Consider the following 19,588-nt stretch of genomic DNA (forward strand, 5'->3'; position numbering starts at 1 on the left):
AAGGCTAGAGAAAATAAGTGGGTCTTTAGCATGGACTTAAAACTAGAAATGGTGGGTGCAGTCCTAATCTCTAGTGGCAGGGAGTTCCATAGTCTAGGACCAGCCACAGAAAAGGCACGCTCTCCTCTACGCTTGATCCGTACACGAGGAACCACCAACATGGCCTGGTCAGATGAGCGAAGACTTATAATAGGAGAGTAGGGATGAAGAAGTGCAGATAAGTAGAGAGGAGCGGTATTATGGAGAGACTTATAGACAAAGAGTAGAATCTTAAAATCTATTCTCTGAGAAATCGGCAGCCAGTGTAGAGATTTGAGAATGGGAGTGATGTGTTCATGTTTGTGACAGCTAGAGAGAAATCTGGCAGCAGCATTTTTGAACGAGCTGGAGACGTGTAATCTGAGTTTTAGATATACTGCAATATAAAGAGTTACAGTAATTTATAAAGCGGTTATAAACGCATGAACATCCATTTCTAAAGTCTTAGGGGTTATAAAGTGTTTAATTTTGGAGAGAATCCGCAGTTGGTAAAAGCTAGACCCAATAACAGACGAGATGTGTTTGTCAAATTTTAAGTGCTGATCAATAAAGATGCCAAGATTCTGCACCCGTGAAGATCTAAAAACAGATAAACTCTCTAGGTTGATGCTTGAGGACTGAGAGTTCTCATTTGGGCTAAACATTTTTACCTCAGTCTTTTCTTCATTTAAAAACAGAAAATTTTGTGCCAGCCATAATTTAACCTCTTCTAAACATTTTAGAAGAGATGAGATTGCTAAAGGATTATTTTTCATAATTGGTAAGTAGATTTGAGTGTCATCAGCATAGAAATGGGTAGCCCAGGGGTAGCATATACTGTATAACGATAATAGAGAAGGAGCTAAAATAGAGCCTTGTGGAAGGCCATAGGACAGCGCGGCAGGGGAGGAGGAAAGGTTACCCAGTTTCACTATGAACTTTCTGTCAGTTAGGTATGACTGAAACCAGCTCAAAACATTTGCTTTAAGACCTACCCAGGTCTCGAGTCTTGATAATAAAAGTAATACAATTGTTATTCAGAAAACTTTGGAGTTGATTTAGCACAATTTTCTCCAGAATTTTTGACATGAAAGGCAAGACAGAGATAAGTCGAAAGTTTTTTTGAATGGAGGGGTCCAGTGAAGGCTTCTTGAGCAAGGGAGTGACAGTGGCAACCTTAAGGTTGGCAGGGACTGAGCCAGTTTGCAGGCACTTGTTGATCAAAGACAGCAGGCCTGGACCAATTGAGTGAAAGATTTGTTTTAAAACTTTTGGGTGAATTATGTCACTGGGACAAAATGAGGGTTTGAGCTCATCAATCACCTCCTTCAGTTGCTGGAGGTTGATGAGCTCAAAAGCTTTAAAAAATGCAGAGACCTTTGACGTGATTGGAGAAGAGATAGGAGTTATAGTGGGGCGAACACTTAACCTTAGTTTAGTGATTTTGTCACTAAAGAATCTCGAGAAGCCTTCACAGACAGCAACAAAGGCAACAGGCATAGATTTAACAGAAGCATTTGTCACAGATTTAATGATAGAAAAAACCATAGGTTTAGAGTGGTTTCTTTCAATTTAGTTGGCTAAAGTCTGGAAAGATGTAAGAGAGTCTCTAAATATCTGAAGAGAAACATGCAGCCTGTCCTTTTTCCATTTACGTTCTGCCTTTCTGCAAAGTTGTATTCTCACAAATACTGTCTATCTTAAATATATAATATAAATGTACATGTTATTGTTTTTAAAATCTAATATTGTGGGGTTTTTTTTAATGAAAAGCATTATTAAAACTTATTATTATTATACTGAAAAATAAATGTTGTAAATATTGTTCTTCTGATGGTGAATTAAAGTAATTAAAAAAAGGAATGCAATAATTAAAAAATCTCATAAACATATATTTTATTAACAATAGAATATAGATAACATATCAAATGTTGAAAGTGAGACATTTTGAAATGTCATGCCAAATATTGGCTCATTTTGGATTTCATGAGAGCTACACATTCCAAAAAAGTTGGGACAGCTAGCAATAAGAGGCCAGAAAAGTTAAATGTACATATAAGGAACAGCTGGAGGACCAATTTGCAACTTATTAGGTCAATTGGCAACATGATTGGGTATAAAAAGAGCCTCTCAGTGTGGTAGTGTCTCTCAGATGGGCAGAGGATCACCAATTCCCCCAATGCTGCGGCGAAATAGAATAGTGGAGCAATATCAGAAAGGAGTTTCTCAGAGAAAAATTGCAAAGAGTTTGAAGTTATCATCATTTACAGTGTATAACATCCAAAGATTCAGAGAATCTGGAACAATCTCTGTGCATAAGGGTCAAGGCAAAACCATACTGGATGCCCGTGATCTTTGGGCCCTTAGACGGCACTGCATCACATACAGGAATGCTACTGTAATGGAAATCACAACATGGGCTCAGGAATACTTCCAGAAAACTGTCGGTGAACACAATCCCCCGTGCCATTCGACGTTGCCGGATAAAACTCTATAGGTCAAAAAAGAAGCCATATCTAAACATGATCCAGAACCGCAGCCGTTTTCTCTGGGCCAAGGCTCATTTAAAATGGACTGTGGCAAAGTGGAAAACTGTTCTGTGGTCAGACGAATCAAAATTTGAAGTTCTTTTTGGCAAACTGGGACGCCCATGTCATCCGGACTATAGAGGACAAGGACAAACCAAGTTGTATCAGCGCTCAGTTCAGAAGCCTGCATCTCTGATGGTATGGGGTATGGATGAGTGTGTGTGGCATGGGCAGCACATCTGGAAAGGCACCATCAATGCTGAAAGGTATAATCCAAGCTCTAGAACAGTGGTTCCCAAACTGGGGTACGCGTACCCCCCGGGGTACGCCACGTGACGGAGGGGGTACGTGAACAAAATGCTGAAGTGTACTGTTAATGTAATTATACCGCACCTAATATTTAAGCAGACATGTATTTCTCGGACTAAATATAAAGACGTGTCCCCTCTAGTGTAGTACTCACAGCAAAGTAGCCAGTTAGTGCCATAAAAGGTCAAAAGTAAAAAAAGGTAAAAGGTTTGGGAACCATTGCTCTAGAACAACATATGCTCCCATCCAGACGTCGCCTCCTTCAGGGAAAACCGTAAATTTTTCTACATGACAATGCCAGACAACATTACAACGTCATGGCTGCGTAGAAGAAGGATCCGGGTACTGAAATGGCCAGCCTGCAGTCCAGATCTTTCACCCATAGAAAACATGAACATGCAACTAGAAGCCTGTATTAGACAAGAATGGGACAACATTCCTATTCCTAAACTTGAGCAACTTGTGTCCTCAGTCCCCAGACATTTGCAGACTGTTATAAAAAGAAGAGGGGATGCCAAACAGTGGTAAATAAAAGAAGAAGAAGAAGAACTTTTTTGAGATGTGTTGATGCCATGAAATTTAAAATCAACTTATTTTTTCCTTATAATGATATATTTTCTCAGTTTAAGCATTTTGATATGTCATCTATGTTGTATTCTGAATAAAATATTGAAATTTGAAACTTCCACATCATTGCATTCTGTTTTTATTCACAATTTGTAAAGTGTCCCAACTTTTTTAGAATCGGGTTTGTATATACAGTATACCCCAATAGTATGTGCTCTATTCTATTACTCAGTTATTTAAATATTCTCCCATCCCACTTTTACTCATCATAAGCCACACCAGTGGAAAAAGGAAAGTCATGTCAATCACACCTGAGTACCAGTGAAACAGATAAGCCAACACTCTGAAACCGCACCCAAGTATTGGTTGACAGCTTTTGTTAGACTTTTTATGTGATGTTCACTTGACTGTTCATGTTTGGGTATGTCAGCAAGACTGTTAGGTTATGTACTGTATGTGAAACCATAGATGAGTTACAGGGATAAAAAAATTCACTTTGTTGAACCAAACACTAGGTAACAATTAAACCTCACATTAAACGCTAAAAGTAAATACTATATTTAGAACAGGAGTAAAAATGTGGAAATTTCTCACATATTCAATTGTCATATAAACCATTTTTTTGTATAAACAGATTTTAGTAGACCAAATCATGCCTAATGATATTTATTAAATACAAGGCATTGTGATATTGATTTAGTTCTAAAAGAAAACACAATCTATATTTAGAAGAAATCTGTGATCATGTGTGAAGATATGTGAATATATGTGCTTTCAACACTGGGGATGGCGTCACTGCATGTCTGTAGTTGGTTACACAAGAAATTCTTTGGAGAATTTGCCAAGGAGTGGCATGATGCTGGTTATATAAAGGACTAGTGACTTTACGACAGACAGCTTAAACAACAAACAGCACAGTGAACAATGGAAGGTGAGATTCTTCAATTGCATTTTGTTTTGATGCATGATACATTCATATAACAGATGAATTTTTATATGATTCATCATATATATTTCTATACAACATTGTGCAAAGGTCTTACTGATTTTTAGCTTTACATAAGAAAATTTTCAATTTATCAATTTGCTCTTCTTCTGCATTTATCTGTGTGCAGGTTTGAAACTCATATATGCTAACCTGGAAGAAGCTCAGAACCAGGTGCAGCACAAGACAGAAGGGCTAAACTCAGTTGGTCTGGTAGTGAGGAGGGGGCAGGCCTTTAGAATCACACTGAGCTTTGATGGACCTTATATGTCAATCAAAGATGACATTATACTCAGAACAGACTTAGCTATGACTCCAAAAGGTATGATTTTATCAATCCATTTTAACATTCTCTTTCTGATTTATCTTTATTTTTGTCACACTAAGTCTGTTATTATGAAATTCAAAAAGTGTTTCAATTTTGGTAGGTTATATTTGGACAGAGAAAGCTCAGGATTCCTTGATGGCAGTACTAACAATGTCAATGTCATGTTTAATCATTCAGAGATATGACCATTTAGCACTGCAATTTAGAAGCATCTTTAACTTTGGTGTTCCTCAAATAGCCATCCTACCGTACCCTGTTTTCTCAATCGATAACGTTCTTCCTCTTTTCATTCATTCTTACCTGCAGAAAATCTTGCCTGTGATATTCCCATCACTTCCTCAAAAGTCACTTCTCAGTCCCAGTGGACTGCCTACTTTCAGCATGGAATGATGAACCCCAGAGCCCCTCACAAGGCTTTTGTGTGTGTTTCCAGTCCACCTACAGCTATTGTGGGAGTGTATCAGCTCTATTTGGTGTCTCGCAATGGCTCTTACAGCTGCAGGATTGGACAGATCACCCTGCTCTGTAATCCTTGGTGCATAGGTGAGTCTGGATTTTTCTGCAGTTTGCAAACATTTAATCTAATAAATGTTAAGTTACACTATACAGTACACTGAACCATTGTACTTCTACATAATAACACTATTCTGTCTCATATTATCTATCCAAAACTTATATGAGATACTGAATTTGTGTGTGTCTGTACTTTTTAGATGACTCTGTCTACTTGCCTGATGAAAATCAGAGAGAAGAGTATGTGAGGAATGACTTTGGCGTGCTGTACCAGGGAACACCCAAACAAATCAACCATAGGCCATGGGACTTTGATCAAGTAAGAGCAGCTTCAGTCTATTACTTTAAGGATTGGTAGAGGATATGTTTGACCTATGGTATTAAAATAATGAAACGTTTTTAGGTGGTAATGAGTTATTGCTTTAATTATCAGCACAATTCATCATCTTCTCTTTGCTTGACTAATCTTGGTTGATGAACTATATCAATGCAAATATAATCAACCATGCAGAATTTAACTTAAGCCAGACATCGTGCAGACCTCATTTTTGAGCTATGTGCAAATAAAGCCACAAAGTGGTGAAAAACATGGATCCCTTAATGTTCGTCCATTGTTAGCAACAAGCTAGGCAGATAATTGTAATGAGTGATGTATACTTATTTCCTCAAATAAAAATAAATCATACTCTATACAGCAATCTGTATAGTCAATGTTATATGTTGATGCTACAGTACCAGTGCAGTTGAGTAATGTTTTATGTTTTCAGTATGAGAGTGGTATCCTGGACATCTGTATGATGATGCTGCAGGTGAGCAATGAACACAAGGAAAACTGGAATAAAGATTATGCTAAACGCTTTGACCCTGTTTACATCAGCAGAGTCGTCTCAGCTATGGTGAGGAACTTCACACCATCCTCTTCTTCCTCTCTTCCATGTCTCAGTTCTTTTTCTGTGTCCTGATAGAGTTTTTTTTTTTGAGCAGGTAAATCATAATGATGACTGTGGTGTTTTGAAAGGGAAATGGACGGAGAATTACAGCAATGGTGTCAACCCATCAAAGTGGGAGGACAGTGGAAGCATTCTGAAACAGTGGGCTAAATCTGACTTCCGTCCTGTCAAATATGGGCAGTGCTGGGTTTTTGCTGCCGTCATGTGCACTGGTACTAAATATAAGCTTTCGGTGATGATGAGAGTTTTTTGGAGAAAAATGCATGCTTAAAAACTCTGTCTTCCTTAGTAATGAGAGTCCTGGGAATCCCAACTCGTGTGGTCACAAACTTTAACTCGGCTCATGACACTAATGGGAACCTGGTGATTGACGAGTATTACACTGAGAAAGGAGAAAAGCTGCCTCATCGTGACAGCATCTGGTCAGTTGTTATTGGCACTAATTGGCACTGAGTTATTATGATAGGCACACAAGTTTTGGGCTTAAACCCTGTTATATCTTATTTGTAGGAACTTTCATGTGTGGGTGGAGTGCTGGATGAAGAGAGGAGATCTGCCAAAAGGGTATGATGGGTGGCAGGTGGTTGACCCAACTCCACAGGAGAGAAGTGAAGGTCAGACTGTTTCCACAGCTGAAGCATATTATGAATATCTGGAATCAGTCATTGTTGCTGTTAGTGGTACATTTGGGTATAGCATTTTAATTGTGTCTGTACTTAATACTGAATTACACATCCCATAACAGGAATATACAGGTGTGGTCCTGCCCCAGTAAGAGCTATACAGGAGCAACAGATTGACATAGCCTATGATGTCCCTTTCATCTATGCTGAAGTTAACGCTAATGTGAATAGGTACATTATGCGGCAATCACAAGTACTGAGCAGCACCACTGTGACAGACAGCGTGGGTACTCTCATATGCACCAAGAGCCTGGGATCCAACAAACCACAGGATATCACTTCTACCTACAAACACAACAAAGGTAAAATAAGCAAGCAAGCAACAGAGAGAGAGAGAGAGAGAGAGAGAGAGAGAGAGAGAGAGAGAGAGAGAGAGAGAGAGAGAGAGACATTGTTTCTACATAGCTAATTTTTTTTCCCTTATCATACAGTGCCAAGACCACTTCACGCTAACACAGGTATTGTATGTCATTTTTAACTCTTATTTTTACAATACTGTTTATGAAAATGGATAATTGTTGTCTTTCATCAGTGTCTTTCATCATTGTTCATTTTTATTGAAATAAGACTAGTAAATCATCTATTTTCTTTTAATTTCTTTGTGCATAGAATCAGCTCAAGGTCTTTCTGTAGAGCTGAACCTTGATAAAAAACCTGTTGTTGGAGAAAATATCTGCTTCTCAGTCATTGTGACTAATCATGACAGCGTTCAGAAGAATGTGAGAGAATGCGCCAATGCTCAGGCAAAGCGTTATGACCGCAATCCATCTGATACCTTCTGGGAGGTTGATAATCTCATCCAGCTTTCTCCTTATGGAAGTATGTGTTTATGTGTATAATTTCTGTTTAATTGAAGTGATGTCTAAACAAGATTTAGCCTAAGTCTAGATTCACTGAAAGGTATTAAATAAAGGTATTTTAAACATTATCTATAGATGTTTAAAAATATGTCTATGTCTCTATTCAGAGTGACTGAATAGAGCTACAGTCATTGATTTAGTCTTGTTTCAGGAGTTTGTCTATGAAATGTATATAATAAGGCAAAGTATTTTTAACCTTTTGTCTTTATGGGAAACATTGCTATGGCCTCTCAGGCTATGTAATGCATTCAATTTAGGAATATTTTGCAGTAGAGCGATTTTACTTTGAAAATTTGATGAAATTGTGCAATCAGTAAAATTTATGAGTAATGACTAAATCTGAACATTTTCATGTTATCTGTTTTCTAACATATTTTTCTACTGCTTTTTACTCAGGTACAGTGCTACAACATCAGATCCCATACAGTCAGTACTCAGCACTGGGAAATGAACAGCTAGTCAATCTGGCAGTGGTCATAATGGATATGGCTACTAAGAAGGGAGTCTTGACTTCTGAAGAGTTTAGCATCACCAGGCCATTCATCCACATGCAGGTACAAGATCCAGACTAAAACATGTTAGAAGAAAAAGAGGTCTTTACATTAAGTACACTTTTATTTACACTGTTATTCAGATCTATATAGTTTACATTATCGTGAATCATATCATTATAATGAGCTGATATAGTAAACAAGGTAGAACTATAAAAAAAAATCTTGTACCAAACATCACTGTTTTTCTTGTCCAGGTTGCCGAATCAGAAACTATCACGGTAGGCAGGCGCCAGGCTGCTACGTTGACATTCACCAATCCATTCTCTGTAGCGGTGAGAGGCATGTTGACTGTGGCGGGTTCAGCCTTGCTGGAGGGCAAAATACTTATCAAGTATGTGTAAAGATTTTATTTCAGTTGCTGATAATGACATTCTTTAAAAATACACATTTTCTCTTGAAGGGTCATAGAGTAGAGAGTAAAAGCAACAAAAATAAATACTGTTGTATCCATTAAATTGTTGTGACATCATCATCCTCCCACTAAATATTTAAATATTACATGCCTAAATTGGGTGTGGTGACAAATTGGGAAACTTCAGTATTATCAGCAACGACTCATGTTCATTATGAGATAAACCATCTTTTTTTCATGAGACACACAAAGAAAGTGTACGTGAAATATGTTTGTAATGCAGACATGCAGATTACACAGGAATGTTTGTACTAAACAAAGTTCAGGTGTTGTCTTAAAGAGAATGAATTTTGCATTCAAACAATATGTAATACTAACCTTTAACCTTTATACCTTATATAGATCTCTGCAAGTTAACTGTTTACATACATTTTTCCACAATATCAATTATATTACCAAATTGGTTAAAAAATACTTTATTGACACTGAATGTGTAGTAAGTTCACTCTATTCATTTTTAAATCTTCTTTTTCCCTGCAACAGTGTTGACGATTTGAAGCCCAGAGAGACCATGAACACTGTAGTACGTTTCACACCAAAGATGGCAGGAGTGAAGATGCTGCATGCTACTCTGAACCTGGATTTCAACAACATTGTTATCCGTGGCTTCAGAACCTTTGTTGTCCGACCAGAATGAAAGAATGAAACAGGAAATCAGAACCATGTACCTGAGCCACTGACTGGGAAATGCTTGTTTTTTCTAATTATGGGAAATATGAACATGAAATTGTATATATTTTTAAATCTCTAAAGATAATGAAGGGATGTACATGTATGTATGTCATTTATTGCATAACTTCTATTATCTTGCTTTTATATATATAATATCACTAAATGGCAAGAAACATATAAACATAAACCTGAATACAAAACCTTTGCAAGAATACCTTTAGTCATGATAACTTGGATAACAATACCGTTTTTCTTTGCTAAAACCATTCAAAACTGTTAAAATGTTTATCCAGTAGAGGGCATTATGTTTCTTTTCTTAACAACAGTCCCCCAGGTACAGGCCCCAATCTTATGCCCTGAACTACCTCCAACACCTGCCCAAATACAGTACGACAAATTTGAGTCTGTTTAATTAGTTGCAATGTTTAGGAAAATTGGCATTAATAAGATTGGTCATTACTGGATCGTAGCATGTTAACAGTTTGGACAAAAACAGTCTGCCTAAAGGTGCTCATAGAAAGTAGTTTCACTAAATATTCAGTGATATACATTTGGTTTGGGGATAACAATGTAAGCTCAACTGTGGTACGAATAACTGTCATCCTATTCAGGGTTTTTTCCTGCTTTGCTCCTAAGGATAGGCTCCAAATCTACCACAGGCCTGATCTGAATTAAGCAGTAACTAAAAATGAATGAAGGAATCAATGTTCAAGCAGCATATTGACCCTGTTGGTACTTTAGCCATTGCAGAAAAGAAATACAAGATTGGCTTCTGTGGGAATTAACTGCTTTATCCTTAGTCTGAGCCAAAAGAACCCACTTACTCTTTTTTCCCTCTCTAAGGTAATGCTTTTGTGTGTGTCATGTTCTGTTGGCAAGAGATGCAGCTATTATTGATTGCTAGCAGGATAATGAAAAGAACACAGTTCAGTGCACATTGCAGTGTCTTTCTCTTCCTTCACTAAATCTGTCACATTCCTTTCTGCCATGAACTAGCCGGTCACTGATGAATGTCACTCATCTACAGATTAACATTGCCTAACAGAGCATGACTGTAATGAACCTTTAGTGGAGTATTCGCCGATCTTGTTTACCATGAATTCTCAGTGGTCATATGAATACACTTGTTTTTCCCACAAGTGTGAACAATACTGCATATAGGGGGCTAAATGTTACAGCTTTTAGACTGCAACATGAGAACTATTAACACTTCTCGGAGCACACTGCATTCAGAAATGGTTTGTTTTCATATGCAGAAAGGTGTGTAGTACAAAGGTGTGTTACATGAAAAACAATAACAAATAATTATACGTATATACAGTATATTTATGGCTGAGGGAATATCAGAATACCAAGTATAAAGGTATTTCAGAAATACAGAGCTTCATTAACCAAGAAGCTGGCCACACAGTATATAATGCTTATTTAACCAATACATTTTATTTTTGCAATGACTCTATAAATGCTAAATGATTAATATGATTAAGATCAAGTAATTTAGGAGTAATTTGTAGTAATGTCTTAATGGTTAATGCATGCACACAAGAGGATGTTATGTGGTCAGGCAGAAGAAATCAAATGTATCTATTATTCACACACAAATACGATGCCATAAATTTTCTATTTACGTGATGTGGTTAGCTGGATTTCATGATAGCAGTTTTTATGTATCATGCCATAAAGATAATACGTGCCAAGGGCATTTTTCTCCCTAAGGATGAAGTCAAAATGGAAATCATCTAGTTGTCTTTGCTTAATAGAAGTTTCATGTTATCTGATCACTATATAAAATATTTTTTTTTTATTTCACACACACGGACAAATGTTGCTTTCCATAAAGCTGGTTTGTTAAAATAAGATGCTTGACTTTTGTGCTTCATGCTCAAGCAAAACACAATACTGACACTCCCATGTTCCAGGATGAAGCTTGTATGATGCATAATACCAAAGTGTGACTTGTTTGAACATTGGTAGATTACTAAGACAAGACAAAGACAAGACAAAGACAAAATAAAAGCTTAATTCTATGAATTAATTATACGATTACTTGAATCGTGACATTCCTGACCTCCTCACCTAATAGGATTGGCATATTAAGGATAAAAGGAAAAAACAATGCAGGAAACAAGGTGACTGAGTTGAAGATGAAAGACTGTCTTCTAAATAACTGTTTGCAAATAGTTAATTTTTAAATTAACAAGATTTTTCAAGGCATGGTTCCCTAAATTGTAAAATAAATAAATAAATAAATAAAAAAGCAAAGCAAATATAACAGTTTATTAGCTAACACACAATGTGCACTATTTATTAAACACACAGTGTGTCCTAGCCAACAACAATAATCCTAATACAATAAAGTTGTTAATTTATCCTATTTAATTTCTACCATTATAACCATACCATAATGTGGTTTACTTCTTGAATTAGAAGATGTAGATTAATTTTCTTTAACTGGAAGGCTCTAACAACTGTTCTGGTTGTAACATAAATGGTTTATAGTAATGCACAATTTCTAATATGTTATTGTGTCTATAAAAACATATTCACAAGGACTTGTATGGTAGACACTCCACATAAAACCTAATGCTAATGAAACAGATTTTAAAAACTGCTGCTATTAATCAAAGTAAAACACATTCATCAGATTATTAACTTAAAGAGAAAGTAAGAGAGGCAGGTGAGGGCCTAGTGCATGATGTTGCTGATTGTCTTACCAAAGAATGCTTACTGTTTATGCCTGAAAATCTTTTTTTTTACTTTTGTTTGCATCTTCCATCGTAACAATGTTTACAGCTGATATAGTGTTATTTCTTACAAATTGTTTTTCTTACAAATTACTATTTCTCATCCAATCTTGACAAGAACATCATCAGCAAGAAGTTGAAGATCATTTCCAGTCCGAATTGTTTTTAAACACAGATCTGGCTTGCATTAGATGCACATTGATTTTAACCAGCATTTCAGCCTTGTGAGATTTGAGCCTGCACTGTCCAGAAGTCTCTGCACACTGTTTTGTATTCTTGATAGTGAGAAACTACTGAGCACTAGATACTGTGGGCTGTTACAATATTGTTTTTGCAAGTTCATAAAAGCTGATTGAAATGAGGCAGTTTGCTGTATTTTATACCAATCTACCACATAATATGCTAAATGTAATATTTATAAAATGAATCATTAAATTCTTAAATTTATTAATTAATTCTAAATTATTTTTATTCTTTCGGTTATGTTTGCCTTTTTGTTTGTAATGAAGAAGTAAAGAACCGATTCGTGTCAGATTAGCTGTATGTGTCTGAGCAATCAGACCATCTCCAGTCTCTTGTTTGTGCATGTGGGTGGTTTAGTGAGGGTTTTCAGATACGACTGTCTGATTAACACTTATCCTGTCCTATCTGTTTCACTTTTTTTAAGAAAGTTTTTGTAGAGTGACATTTTTAATGTTATTGTCACTGTACTGCTCATGCTATTCAGTTGTGGTGACCAAATATAAATGTGTTAGTTTACCTATAGTTATCCACACCAAATCATGTTGTTTTTGGAAAGATTAAAATAGCTAACAAAATGAATTATACACCAGTTCTTACTTATTATTGAGTAGTAGGCTCTGTGAGCTGATACAATATTATTTGCAAGCTCTTAAGAGCTAAGGCAGTGGGTTTTGTTTGATTTGAGGACCTGAGGGCTTGATTGAGGACAGATATAAAGACCCATTTGAGGGCTGTGTATAGAGTTATATAGAGATCTAATTAATGGTTTAATGGTTTGAATAACACCTATCTATTGTTGTACATTCTAACCTTCAACCTATGAACTGGAGCACCATACAAAAATTAAAAGAAATGCCACAGCTGATGGAAGATTAATGTCAGGCCTATGAAAGTAAGGCTGTGTAAAGACCAGTATGACTGCTTTTAGAGAATGTCTTACAAATCAGTTCTTTTTGGCATAATATCTTCTTTTAACACTGTGCAAAATTTCATGTCAGCATGAAAGTGAATGTTTAAAAGAATTTATTAACATCAGTTTCCCTGTGCGACTTGCTTGGTGTGCACGATCACCTGAGTACATTTTAAATCTTTTTTCTCCTCCTTTTTCATGACACACTCTTCATTTCACCACTTTTCTGTAACTTGTGTCTATATTTTAACCTGTTCAGGTGCCATTACACTGCTGAGCATTTCTATTGGCACAGATTTGAGACAAAATTACTTCCACTTATTCCTTTCTGCTTTTTCTTTCAATATTCTTTTCACATTTTCAGCGATCTATGCATTTGAACTTTTATAGAGTATTTTAGGCATCAGTTAATGCAAATGAGATTTGTCTGGAACATGTGTTGCAATTACCGGTAATCAACATAGTAAAAAAATTGTAGAAAAATAATCTTTCTAAAACTAGTAAATGCAGTGGGATATTTTAGTTTGGCATGCATATGCAAACATTTACACAAAGCTTTATTAAAAGATTCATTAATGAGGCCCATTCCCTCTTTATAAGGCATTCTCTTTTTGTCTGTTACTAGTTTAATCCACCAGGAGGTCATTTTAAATTCTTTTGTAATAATTCAAATCATTATTTTAAAAACACAAAACTCTAAATCTCTTTGAACACCATCAGCAGTTCCTGACATGCACACACACTTTCTATTTAACAACCTTTAGTAACAACATATTAAATTTAGGATATAACTTACTGTAACATATCAAATTCGGAGCATTTCTGGTTGTCATATCATTCATAATTGAATTAGTTAAAATGTCAGGCTCAGTGACGTGACTGCTAAACACGAGTTTCTGCGTCTCCTCTCTGCACGATTAAAACGTCTCTAATAAAACAATTTGACATTCAGGGTATGCAGGTAACAACATCTGTCTGACAAACACTTTGTTATCCCTTATATTCCAGTGAATACATTAAAAAATACCATTCACATGCAAAATATGCTAAACATAATATTCACAACTGAGCATTAAATATACAGTATCTATTTTAACCTTTTATTTGTTCTGTCATGCTATTCTGTTTAAATTTCTAATGAAGATGTAAGTAAGATAACCTTTTATGTGTCAGATTAGCTGTACAGTATGTGTCTGAGCAATCAGACCATCTCTAATCTCTTATTTGTGCATGTGGGTGGTTTAGTGAGGGTTTTCAGATACGACTGACTGATTAACACTTATCCTGTCCTATCTGTTTCACTTTTTGTAGGAATGGTTTTGTGGAGGGACATTATTAATGTTATTGTCACTGTACTGCTCGTGCTATTCAGTTAATTCAGATAGCTTACCTGCCATTATGCACACCATATCATATTATCACACTAAAATTAAAGTAGCTATCAAAAATAAAACAGAACAGTTATCAATTATGCCACTGGTCATGAACATACATAGTCACATGTGCCAAATAAAAAAATCTGCAAAACAGGCCCTGAGGGTGAGAGAAAGAAATAAGAAGGAAACCAAGGGAGCGAAAGACAGAAAGAGAGCAAGAGTGTGAGAAAAAACATGTATTAATGAAATATCGATTTGGTTACAGACAGTAGTCCTGTGGTGTGAATAAAATGGCCAACCCCATCTTTAACCCCAGTTTTCCTGATTGACTGATATTACACGTCACGTAATCTTAAACCTTGATTGGTGAAGCAGCATCTTCTCTCCAGTGAAATGCAAGTTAATGTCCCATAAACATTAATTTGTGACAATTTTACAAAATATCTGAAAATTATGCAACTATAGCATTAAATAATGATTTCCATTGAAAGTACTAGTTTTGCAGTTTTGTGCAGTGCCATAATTCACTGAATACTGGATACATTGTTCTGGTCCCTGTTTGCACCATTACACAAATATGATGGATGGACACATAATAGTGAGGCCGTGTAAAATTATATTTTCTCATTTATATGTGACAGTAAAAAGCAATCCTGTTAGCTAATGGTTTAGATAACTGCAACATCACAAACATATAGGCACATGTGTAAGTGCAAAGCCCTACAATAAGAATTATAAACATTTAAAAATATAAATATGTAAAATATTTCTGAATACTCCTGAAACACAGGGCAGTTACTTCCATAAACCCCAGTGGAATATACACAAAATAATTATGTTCTTTATGTTCTTCTAATGACTGGTTTTATTCTATTATGCAAGCTGTTTTCTTTATATATATATATATATATATATATATATATATATATATATATATATATATATATATATATATATATATATATATATATATGATACTATATCACAAATTGTCTTTTATAATTAGGTTAATGAAAAAACATGCTGTATCTGTATTTGGTTTGAAAATGAATATTTTGGCTAGTTCATCCTGTGAAGAAGCAGCTCTCTTGGGCTTTCGCCTTTGGTGTGAACTGACAGGGTCACGGTGCTGACTGATGATGTGTCTTTCTGGCACAGACGGGTATGGGCTGACGGATGGCCAGTGCTGCATGCTGGCACAAACACAACTCACCAGGCAGAAATGAAGGATGCTGGGGCTAATTTTAAACACCGTAAACTAAATAGTTCTAGCCGACCTCTCTCCCACAGCAAGAAGTGGGGCACAGCTGACTGACTAATATAACTAAGATTCTTCTAGCAAACCAGATTAAGGAAAATCTATGTGCATGTCCATATTTAACACAATCTGTGCACCCAAAAATGGACAAAGTCATCGAATCTTCAGAGTAGGCAAAATCTGGACCTGCCTGATTCATCCTAATGCTCTATATCTGTTGGGATACAGATCCTTAATCTGAGAAACCTATGATGCTACTGTACTGAGGAAACACCCACATTGTCTAATTATTACTGTGGATAGGATACTATACCACACAGATACAGTACTCTAAAGATGGTCACTTATTAAAATCAGTTTATGCCCAAATCAAATTCATTGTTCAATTGATAATTTCACTTAAATAATATAGATTTAAAACAGCTACAGAAAAAAAAATCAAATGAAATCACATGTGGTTTGACTTCATAGCATACAGTTGTGAAAGTGTAATATCTATTAATCACATCTCAGAGGACTTGCCAATCTCACCTCTCGCTTGCTCATTAAGTATCCAAATCTAAAAGCATGTGCAGATTTCTATGAAGATGCTTTGTGGTCATGTCTACTATCATTTCTATGTAAATAAAATCAAATTGATTTGAATTGAATATGCCAGAAAGATAAAACAACAAATAGAACACAGATAGTCAGAATAACATGATTCAGAAATTACATGTCTAGTAAATAGTGGTAAGACTTACTGAAAGAAAAACATACTGAAAACCATGTCCTTACATGGTCCATGATCAGGAACTGCAAATGAATTAAGAACAGGAAGAAAGCAGCAGAACTCTTCTGGCAGGGAAGGGTTCTTTTCTGAGATGTTTGTAACTGCATAACCCCACCCATACCCTACAAGCATTTCAGCAACTGGCATTCAATATAACGTTTAACATTTAGAACATGTGTACATATGTTGTGTTTTTCCACATACACACATTGTGATATTTAGGTAAGTTTGTGCTCGTATGTATTTATCAGCAGAGTTTGTGTGAGCACCTTCTTCAAGCACAACAGTATCCTGTGGTAGTACTGGACTGGCAATGCTTTGTAAGATGTCTACATGTCTATTTCTGCATTCTTATAGCATTCAAGTAGAGAGTATCTTTACAGTTCTGTTTTGTCAAGAAAAGACTTGGCTTTTTGCACCACTTTTTTTCTGCAAGGCCATTGCTTTGGGCTTGATGAAGTGAGGTGTGAATGAAATCTCATGCTGCTGCAAAAATGGCAGAATCTTGTGAACTGTATTGGGGAGCACTGTCTGAGATCACATTCTCCACAGTAGTGGATTGATATTTGCTATAGTAAGCATATTCCATATGAACTCTAGCAGTGACTTGCTTTGCATTTCCTGTGATAGGAAGGAAGGATCATCTTATTTGGAATTGATTTTTTGCTCCTGGAGACAAACAAGACACTTCTCAACAATATGGTGAAAACAGTAGATTCCTGGAGCTTTTGATTTTATTAATACCTGCGTGCCCAATTTTACTGATCTCAGTGCTTGCAGAACAATTGGTTTTTGGAGATCTTATGAATGTAGTTCCTTTATTCTGCAATGGCAGACAGACATTTTTCCTCAATTTGTTCCATTCTATTTGTATTATTTGCCTGGTGAGATGTGTGTCCAGTTGCTTTAGAGAATTTTCAGATAGTCTTCTAGTGCTTAATTCAATTCAATTCAAGTTTATTTGTATAGCGCTTTTTACAATGGACATTGTCACAAAGCAGCTTTACAGAACATAAACATAGAACAAAAGATAAACATAAGGAGTAGTATAAAGAATTAATATAATAGAAATTCAAGATATATACTGTATAGTTCACAGTGTGTATGTATGTATATGTATTGTCCCCAATGAGCAAGTCTGAAGTGACTCAGGCAGCCGTGGCAAGGAAAAACTCCCTTAGATTGGTAAAGGAAGAAACCTTGAGAGGAACCAGACTCAAGGGGAACCCATCCTCATATGGGTGACACTAGATGGTGTGGTTACAAATATACAAGTATCATAGAGTCCAACTGGAGCTGGTAGATCTGTAGATGTCTCAGGATTCTCACAGAGTCGGCCTCATCTCAGTGGTGGTCCAAAAACCTCATCACACGGAAGACGATTGGAGCTGGTACAATGTCAGGGTGTCTCGGCATGGGTAGAAAAAGAGAAGCGCAGTGCAGAGGGGATTAACATATCTGCTGTTAATAAAAATTTGCAAGTCTAGTGTAATAGTGCACAATATGATGGGATGTGTTATGTGTACACCTGACTAAAGAGATGAGTTTTTAATCTACATTTAAACTGGGAAAGTGTGTCTGAGCCCCGAACTCTATCAGGAAGACTATTCCAGAGTTTGGGAGCTAAATAAGAGAATGCTCTACCACCTTTAGTGGCCATTCTGGGAACTACCAGAAGTCCTGAGTTTTGTGATCTCAGAGAGCGCGATGGGTTGTAACGTGTTAGAAGACTAGTTAGATACGTGGGAGCTAAACCGTTAAGAGCCTTGTATGTAAGTAGCAGCAGTTTGTAATCGATTCTAAACTTAACAGGTAGCCAGTGTAGAATGATAAAATTGGGGTTATATGGTCATACTTTCTAGTCCTAGTGAGAACTCTGGCAGCTGCATTTTGGACTAACTGTAGCCTATTTATTAAAGATGCAGGACAACCACCTAGTAAAGCATTACAATAGTCCAGTCTAGAGGTCATGAAAGCATGAACTAGCTTCTCAGCATCAGATAGCTTCACAGACAGGATGTTTCTCAGCTTGGCAATATTTCAATAAGGTGAAAGAAGGTTGTTTTTGTGGTATGGGCGATATGATTTTCAAAAGACAAGTTGCTGTCTAATATAACACCCAGGTCTTTCACTGTCGAGCTACTAGTAACAGTACATCCCTCTAATTGGAAGTTGAATTGTGAGAGTTTCTGTGTACTGGTTTTTGGGCCTATAAGTAGTATTTCTGTCTTATCAGAGTTTAACAACAAAACTTAACAACAAAGCTTAATGAGAGATTACTCATGACTCATGTGTTCAATTAATCCTGTGATCACCGGATGATTATTGTTTTCTCTGATTCACATAGGTATGATAAGCTAAGCTATCTGAACTGACACTAGTGTAACCCGACAGAAATAAAGATCAGAGGAAGTTAGGAAGTAAAACTAGCAAAAGTGCAACATCTCCCACACATTACTGTATCAAAAGAATGCTGTGTCCTCCATGGCAGCTCAACTCTAGGTGAGATTTCCTGAGCAGACAAAGAAACAGAATTGTACAAAGCGACATGGAAAGTGGGAGAGATTTTATGAGTGTCTGCGTCAGGTCCCAGGTGGACAGATAGACCATCTGGCCAGGTCTTATTCCTGTCTGAACAGATCTTGCAATCTAACTTGTGGCTTTTTTTTTGTCCTGGAATAATTTTCTACTGCAGGGACCTTGCATGGGTCTCCAGACCACAGAAATAATTAAGTGTGTGCTAAAGGAACCTAGGACTCTTTGGAATTGGACAGGTCCAGTAGAAAAATGAGTTATGGAGTTCTTTTTGTTGCTTATTCACCCCACGGTTATAACACAGGGTTCCAGTCATGCTTGTTATTATTATGGTAAGACTGCAGGAAACTACCTATTTTTTTCTAGGTATT

At 36.4% G+C, this 19,588-nt stretch overlaps 1 protein-coding gene across 1 annotated transcript; it reads left to right on the forward strand.

The window, feature by feature from the left end:
- The first annotated feature begins 4,314 nt into the window (after positions 1-4,314).
- Positions 4,315-9,579, forward strand: tgm5l (transglutaminase 5, like). Its single transcript, XM_060867100.1, has 14 exons — positions 4,315-4,353; positions 4,538-4,729; positions 5,042-5,278; positions 5,449-5,567; positions 6,016-6,144; positions 6,233-6,410; positions 6,488-6,620; positions 6,709-6,812; positions 6,944-7,183; positions 7,313-7,339; positions 7,491-7,700; positions 8,138-8,295; positions 8,490-8,626; positions 9,191-9,579. Exons 1-14 carry the CDS (start codon positions 4,347-4,349, stop codon positions 9,342-9,344), a joined length of 2,025 nt encoding a protein of 674 aa, XP_060723083.1. The 5' UTR covers positions 4,315-4,346; the 3' UTR covers positions 9,345-9,579.
- The last annotated feature ends 10,009 nt before the right edge of the window (positions 9,580-19,588 follow it).

The sequence above is a fragment of the Tachysurus vachellii genome, chromosome 4 (assembly GCF_030014155.1).
Source record: "Tachysurus vachellii isolate PV-2020 chromosome 4, HZAU_Pvac_v1, whole genome shotgun sequence".
Lineage (NCBI taxonomy): Eukaryota > Metazoa > Chordata > Actinopteri > Siluriformes > Bagridae > Tachysurus > Tachysurus vachellii.